At 40.7% G+C, this 8,602-nt stretch overlaps 1 protein-coding gene across 1 annotated transcript in view; it reads left to right on the forward strand.

Moving 5' to 3' along the window:
- Positions 1–7,442, forward strand: part of LOC124066362 (contactin-associated protein-like 4) — a 38,844-nt gene extending 31,402 nt beyond the window's left edge. Inside the window, exons 20-23 of the mRNA XM_046402703.1 lie at positions 825–912; positions 2,405–2,620; positions 4,102–4,173; positions 5,269–7,442. Of these exons, the coding sequence (XP_046258659.1) occupies positions 825–912; positions 2,405–2,620; positions 4,102–4,173; positions 5,269–5,459 (567 nt within the window). The 3' untranslated portion in view covers positions 5,460–7,442. The remainder of the gene's footprint in view (positions 1–824; positions 913–2,404; positions 2,621–4,101; positions 4,174–5,268) is intronic.
- Positions 7,443–8,602: the final 1,160 nt, after the last annotated feature.

Raw genomic sequence — 8,602 nt, forward strand, 5'->3', positions numbered from 1 at the left:
CTCAGTCAGATCCAAACACTGCAGTCTTCAACATCCTCTGTCAGCCAACTTCAGCAAAAAAAAAGAGCAGGAGAAGACAGAAGAAGAAAGCAGGGATGAGCTGCAGGAAACACTTCTCATACCTTCAAAAAGACTCTTTGCTGCTTTGGATACTATATTCTATAGCCTAAAGAAATACTGAGTTGTGGCTGGCAGGTGATTCAAAGATATGCTCTTTGCTTAATGATAAAGTCACACTCACTATGCTGATAATGCACCGCTGTACCTTCAACTGCGTTTCCACATACAGAAATCACAGAGGAACCGCTCCTTCACTGTTTTCATAACCTTTTTAAAATTCAAATATCAGAGCGCAGGGGGCCGTAACAACTAACTAACACCAAAAACTTCAAAATTTGATTTTTGAGATTTTTGATTTGATTTCAAGATTTGATGGATCACGTAGACAGAATTACTGGATTCCCTAATTTGGGTAGGTTTAAGGTCTGACAGATAGTTGGAAAAGGGAAATGAGCAGCAGTGTCATGTATTTAAGTCTGTTGTGAATTGCCCTGTCTTCCCCCTTTGCTCCTGCCAGAAATAATGCAGCCACTAGACGGTTTTGTCACTTGAACGTAAACATGTCATCTTTGTGCACTGGCTGAAATGACTGATGCCATGTTTTAGTATTTTGTATATTTGGAGGTAATACATTTATCGTCTAGAACATGGTCTTTGCAAATTGCCAAAATTTGCAAATGTCATTTTCACTTGTGTAATCAGTTTTGCGCTTGAAGTATTTACCCTCCAGTGATGCCAAAGTGAAACCTTTCTCTTCCTTTCAGATCGACCAGAACAGTAAAGAGGACTTCAACGTGACATCTGATGCAGAATTCAATGCCATCAGGTGGCTGGTTCTTGGCAGAGTGCAGGGTAAGTGAGATGTTGACAAAGACCCAGACAAGGCCTTTCAACTTGCAGAGCACTCAGACAATCTAATTTCAGAGATGTTCTGCCTTATCAGACAATGACATATTTGGAACTTTGAGCATGATGGTTGTATCCCCTGAACAGCTGTTGCCCAGAGTATTAAGGGCTCCATTTCTTGGCTTGCATTGGCAGCATTCTCACTACTGGCAGTTACTTAATTCAAGACTGACTGTGTGCTGTGGTATTAAGGCTGTTCTTTTACTCCTGGAATATACCTTATATTCTGTTTTAATTGCTGTTTTATTCAAATAAGCAGTTCATCCATCTAGGGCTGTGGTCAACTAATCTGAAATCAAAGTTATTAAAATCTATCCTGATGGGGATTTCATAGCAACTCATCAAATGGTTGGTAGGATATTTCACTCTTAACCACAAATGCTAACCTCAAGTTGGCACCAGATGAAACATCATCCTCCACTACTGATAGAAAAATTGATGTAATTAATTGTTGAAATAAATGAGCACAAAAGTGGTGGGCCAGCATTAGCATAGCATAGCTTTGACAGAGGCATGTCACTAACATAACTTAATATCAAAATAAGTTGTTGATATTGTTTATGAAATGATTAATCATCTGACTGAAAAGAATTCCTGGTGTATTCCGGTTTTAGGTGTTTTTGTAGACCTAAAACAATTCATCACAAAAAAACAAAAAAACAAAACAAAGACAGAGCTACTACAGAGCTAATGCACAATTTCATAGACCTTATAATGTAGTATATATGCAGATAACAGACTTCCTTCATTGCCATGATGTTTTGCGACCCATTGTTCTGAATATGTTCTCATTTGGCCACATGTCGAACACAGAGCAGTTTTAAGGTCTGTGCTCACTATGGACTGAATGTACTGTAGTATAGTATACTGTCATATAAAGTGAGTTCATCTCAGTGTTGAAACATGAAGCTATTGGCTCTGATTCTCCCAGACCAGACATTGACAAGAACAGACATCATGCTATTCTGATAAAATGTTTAAAGACTGTTTGGAGGGAGGAAAAAATAGCTACTAATGGTGATTTGGCCCTTAAATAAAATCTGACTAAGCCAGGTAGTCAACCTCTCCCAGCATGAAATATTCCACTGAAACACCTCTGCTCTTGCTCTTGTTTTCACCTGGTAGGCCTGTTAAACAGATCAGACATCTAACGAAAACGAAAGTGCTGTAATTTTCTTTGCCATGACCTAGTTATGTTCTTTTTGAACAGCGCCTTCTGAGACACACTAAGAAATAGGATGTTAATAAGACGAGAGGCTGTGGGACTTCCCAGGCCCAGGTGTAGCACTGTAAAAGTAGCACATCTTTATCAGCATGATTTGATTCAGTATTGATATATAGGTTGTAAATCAGAATAGTACAAGATAATTCATGTTATATCTGGAGAAGGTCTACATGATTGCTTCTGCATCGTGCTCCGCCTCTTGTTTTTGTCCAGACTCTGGTGAGTTGGACCCGGAGCTGTCTCGACTCGCCTCTCTGGGTTTCACAGGCTGTCTGTCTGCTGTCCTCTTCAACTCCATCAGCCCTTTGAAAGCTGCACTGCTCCACCCAGACACCAACCCTGTCACCATTACCGGCCCACTGGTCCAGTCCCTGTGTGGCTCCACTTCAGCCAATCCCTACGCAGCAGAAACCACACACCACCTATCAGGTCAGAGGAAATGGTTAATGGTAAACGGACCATATTCAGCGCTTCCAATCCAAAACACTACACAGTATGTCTACCTTCAGCCATTCACACACACACACACACACACACACAGTCGCACACCAGATGGCTCAAGTCACAGACCTCGCAAGTCACAGCCACCCCAGGAAGCTTTTGCTGTTTTCTTTATTTGTATTGTTACCACTTTAGGCTCCAGTTACACTTGACATTTCAAGCATCTCATATCCTGTAAAGAAAATCCAGATGGGATTCAATACAATGTCACTGACATTTAGCCACACATCTTTGGCTTCATTGTTTTCCTCAGCTACATGCAAATCAGGGTAAGCCCGGAGGGTTGCAAAAAAAAAAAACACCAGAAGAAGAATAACTTGCGCACTCCAGCAGTTACAACAGAAAGAGTTGGCTGAATTCCGTTCACAGTGGGTCCTGCAAAATTTGAATTGAATGAATCATACATATATAACGTTCATAATCTGCAGTCTATAAAATCTGACGTGTTCCAGGAGTTGTGAGCACCAGCAATCAAATGTCAGTCAAATGCTGCCTTGGGAAATGTCGACCCAGAGGCTTGAGCATTGAAACCAAACAGATGAAATTGTCACATGATCACTGCAGCATCACAACAGTTTATTTTCACCTACAAGCACCTAAAAGCTGAGGACAATTCAAGCCTCAGTTCGATGTCAGCACTACAAATACAAAAAATTACTCAGAGTTAGCTTGACTCAGCATTTTCTCATTGTATTTATTTTTCACAATAGCAGATCTGTTTTTTTTATTGTATGTCTTGTGGAAAAACATCCACACTCACTTTCCTACCAAATCAAATCTACAAATATGGCAAACAACAGTGGATGAATGAATGACAAACACAAATCATGAGTAACAACAGTTCTTTGCAGGGTATAAAATCAATCTAAAACTTCTCCTGGTCAAGAATGGTCAGCAGTAATGTAGAAAAACAGACCGATTTATAGCATTTGGAGGTCGGTTTCCTGGACTGGGGTCTCTCTCGACTGTGGTTGGTGCAGCTTTCTCATTCTGATTGTTGAAAGATGTGGATTTGCTGATTTAATAAGTGAGAGGATTGTGGCCAGTGAGCAGCAAATCCAAACTCCAACTCATGTTCATCGAGTTTCTTCACGAAAAAATCTGTGAGTCTCAGACACCACAGCCACATGCTGACGATGCAAGTCTAAAATTAGAGCACCCACTTTTTCAAGGGAATGGATGTTATTGAGCTTAATGTTGGCGCCACCTCTCATTGGCCCTGCGGATCTCTAATAATGTAATGGCACTGGGTTAATTGTGACCAGTTGAGGCGATTAATTCAGACCAGGAAAGAGAAAAAAGTAGTTTTTTTTTCCCTACATGCTCTTTTTTTCCCTACATACTCTTCTTCTGTATCCGCCCTCTCTTCTCTCCCTCTCCCTGCTTTCTTCTGTCTGCCTGTGCTGCAGGCCAGTCTGGCTCAGTGGGAACAGATCAGCCCGTAGTCAACGCCATCAGGAGTGACTCGGCTCTAATTGGAGGTACTGCAGCAGCGACGTCTTTCACCGTCACACTGCCATAATTATCAATCAATATCAGTGTACACCTACAACACACAGTTTTGCGGAGACCGTTCTCTTGTTTTGAAATATTCACTGGCTGTCAGGCAGCAGCGTTTTCATAATAACCTGCATGCTGTGTAACAGTTTAAATGAGCCCCGAGTTGTCCCTCAAACTGAGCACACAAAGGAAAGCACATCTAATTAGGATACAAATGACTCTATAGTGCATGTAAAAAATAAATTTTTTATTGCTAACATCGGTGCAGAGACTCCCTAACAGCTGAAATTGCCGGGGAGCCTGGGGAAAATGAGCTGACTGCATCGCTAATGATGGGCTGAAAGTGATCCGATGTTTTCTCTCTGCCTGCTGGGCCTCTGACCAGTTGTTTTTAAGTGGGGGTTTTATTTCCTAATATAATGTTTTATCTCCAATTTGTGTCTTTCTTCAGTTTGTCCATTCTAATCTGTTCCATTTTGAAAACAAAAAGTCATAAGCTGCTACTTGCCTGCTAAAATATCAACATTTGAATTGTACCAAATTTTGTTTCCACGGCTTCACAAACTCACAGACGACGTTTCAATTTTTAACACTCTGTTGTCTTGTCCTCCCACGGACGGACACGCTTTTGGTCTCACACGCAATTTCTACCAGGCTTTTTTCAGTTGTCTCCATACAACAATGAAGTGAAATCAAACAATTGATGTCAACAGCTCACGTCTACCTCGATGGTGGGAATCTCAACATTTAGTTCCGTGAAGTCGCATGAATTTCTAATTGAAACTTGTTCAAATAAATGGAGCAAAAGAATCTGTGCGAGAACACAACAATCTCGTCAGCAAACTGAAACTAAAGCACAAACACAAACATGTTATGTTTTTGTAACTAATTCATGCCAACGTTTATTTTGACTACGAAGAAGACCTTTTTCTCTTCCTCTTGATAAATCTGATGTTTGTTTCACTGGCCTTTACTTGGTCTTTAACGTCTGTCTCATTGGTCTGAAATGTGAGTGCAGAGAGTCTACATTCCCGCAGCTGAGCGGCTGTAACGTTTGCCGCTTCTCTCCCTTGCAGGCGTGATAGCGGCGGTGATCTTCGTGAGTGTGTCCGCATTAGCCGTCATGGCTCGTGTCCTCTACAGGAGGAAAGGGACGTGTCGGAGCCAGGAAGTAAAAACGGTAAAAACTGAAGACAAGCCCGAGCTGGCGTTCAGCGGCTCACAGAACGGTCCGAGTGAGAACCAGCAGAAAGAGTATTTTATTTAGGCGGAGGTTTCGACGTGAAGCTGGCCTGCCCAGAGGCAGAGAGACCTCGTCAAGCCTCGGTGCTTTTCACCACAAACTGAGCGGGAACTCAGACTCAACAAGACAGGAAGACACAAACAGGACGATTCACTCGTGTTCTGCCGTCTGTGGTTCAGTTTTGTTTTTGCTTCTGTGGTTTTGTAAAGACTGTATAAAGATGCACAAGAACAAAGTGTTGTATTTATAATATGTCAGTACTGTCAGTAGAACAGTTGTAAATACTTAATACTTAAAATTATGACTTTGTATCAATCAGTCTTTCCTCCATCCTGTTGAAATGTTTGAAATGGTTGAATAAAGAAATGTATTTTTCATGGAGTTGCTGTGGGAGGTAAAATGGCTTCATTGGGTTTGACGTGATTTAAATGTTGGACAATAACTGTAATGTAACTGAGTGAGTGAGTCTGTTTAATTCAGTTTTCAGTTTGTCGGGGACTGCGGGCCTCTTGGTGACGCTCACCTCCTCCCATGAAATCTGCCTTCTCATGCATGAAAATCAGCCAAACTTTACACAAGTTTGGTTTATTTTAAAGCTGCCTTCGCAACTTGCACTGTGGATTAATGGACCTGCTGGGGGCGCTACAGCAACTGTCTAATTTTAAACTTTGAAAATCCATAACAAATCAGTCGTACAAGCTTCTACTTTGCAAAGTCCATCATTCTGTTAATTAACTAATAATTAAACACATCACTTTCTACATTTTTTGCTCACTGGACACTGGACTTGCTCCACCGTATCTTCAAACTATCAAATTCTGGCAAAATAAACCTCGAATCATTGTGAATTAATTTTTAGAAATTCTTGAGGTACAAAGTGTCTTTAAACATCAGTTTATCTCTTTGGATAAATAAACAGACATCTCTACTCTGTCTGCATAAGTAGCCTTTGGTGTTTGGGGTCATGACTTTGAGCCGTGGGTGATGCACGATGAACATCTTATTCCTTATCAGTCATTGTGCTGGCCAGTATTTTTTAGTCGCCTCCCTCCTCCAGCACACCTGATCCAAATTATCAGCTCATCATGAGACAGAAGCCTGATAACGACTCATTCATTTGAATGAGGTGTGTGAGAGCAGGAAACCAGCTAAAACAGGCAGGGCAGGACTGAAACACTGCATCACAGACACATGATTTTAAAGAACTGAGGTCCAGGTTATTCTACAGATGAAACCTCCTGTATGTCTTCTTTATCTTATCTTATCTTTATCTCCTCAAGTCTCACTGATTCACTGCTGCAGTATGATTTGTTTGTTTGTTTGTTTGTTTGCGACTGTATGATCCGTGGAAAAGCAAAACGTATCCGTTCACACCAAACGTTTCCTGTTTTCTCATAAAGTCTTTGGGTTTTATTCACCTTGTTTCTCTTGCTTTATGTTACAGCTCATAGCAAAGCTCAGCTCACATATTATTTTCTTGATTTATTTTGAATTGCCTCTCCTGCCTCCAGCTCCCAGTGCAGTTTTGAATAGTGAAGGCAACGAGACGGACACGATTACTGTTTTTATTGTGGACAACAAAATACTCCAGCATTTGTGTTCCCAGCATCATTCAAACTAAAACACTTTATTTATGTTTTAAACACAAAAGCCGTTTTCTGAACGACAGAGTCAAAGATGCAAAATGTATGAAAATGTGAAGATAAAAATGATGTTGTATCAACTGATGGACAGCAGAGGATTTCATGGAAAGTGACCACAGTGTAACAGAAACAATGTAAGAATAAAGTGGTGTGTTTGCATGCTGGAGTTTAAGCAAAAGACTGAAATTTAAAAATTTGATTTGATTATCAGAATTGGTCACATTTTTATCACAAAATCCAGTGTCTGCAGAAAAACTTTCATAGTGAGTGAAAAGCCTTCATTAAAAGGCCCCCCAGCCAACAAACTAAAATCTGACGTCTAAAAGTCATTGACTCATATTAACATGGCAAGCTGGGAAACAGACTCAGCTGGACAGCACTGCAGCGTGAACTGTTTACTGAAACTGTGGTGAGGAATCAGTTTCCGGTTTGGATGTCAGACGTTCAGTTTCCCTCCTGGCAGTGCAACACTTCTGAAGTGTAACAACACACTCCTGACAGCAGGACGGTGACTGCAAATGAGTGACTCACTGTAAGATCTGAATTTGTACAGATATTTTAGTAAGAAACACAATTCTGTTCAGTGAAAATAAAATGTTTGGTCTTTTTTCTGATGTTGGCTTCTTTGTCCTTTTCATTGCTCCTTTAACTGTTTTGTCTTGATCAATGAACATGAGGTCAATCAATGAACCCATTTTAAACAAAAAGCAAAGAAAACAAATGTCTGAATCAATTGTTCTTCTGTTAATTGAAGCTGAAACACACCAAATTCAATCAGCATAAATTTGCATCTGGTATGTTTGCCCCTTGCTAGTGGATGGGTGACATTTCTCATGGATATTAATATGCATCTGTCTGCAGAGAGGAGATAACTTCTCTGCCTGCTGCTTTGTGAGGCGTTCAGGTGCTGGACATGTCAGGCTAATTCTCGACAACACAGAACCACCTCACCTCTCCCCGCTATGAAACGATAACACACGGACACAGAGCTTCGAGATGTGATGGGGCCTCCCACCGCCTGCTGTCCATCCCCTTTACACACACACACACACACACACACACAGGATGATGATCCAGATGAGTGGGTGTTTGTCAGCAGGTATTATTTACAGAGATGCCTCCAAGAACACCTCATTAGGGGGAACAACAAGAGGACGTGTTGGAAAGACAAATGCTGCTGCTGCTGCAGCTTCGAAAGAGAAAAATAAATTCAGATTCTAAATCGAGATCCTCACCTCAGTTATAAGAATATCATGGATTATTAAATTGAGATTATAATAAACTGACACCATCAGTGTAACCTTCTCATTTGCAATGAGAAACTGTCATCATTAAACAGCAACATGGACACCACGACTACATGAAGGTTTAGGGTGAACTAAATTAGGGTTAGGGTTAGGGTTAGTAAATTTTCATACTTCCAGACTGAGTTGGGTTTGGGGCTAAAATATCTAAATATTACCATTAAACAATACATGTTACCATACCACTGAAATCACAACAATACTTTGATTATAATTCATC

Source organism: Scatophagus argus, chromosome 10 (assembly GCF_020382885.2).
Source record: "Scatophagus argus isolate fScaArg1 chromosome 10, fScaArg1.pri, whole genome shotgun sequence".
NCBI lineage: Eukaryota > Metazoa > Chordata > Actinopteri > Scatophagidae > Scatophagus > Scatophagus argus.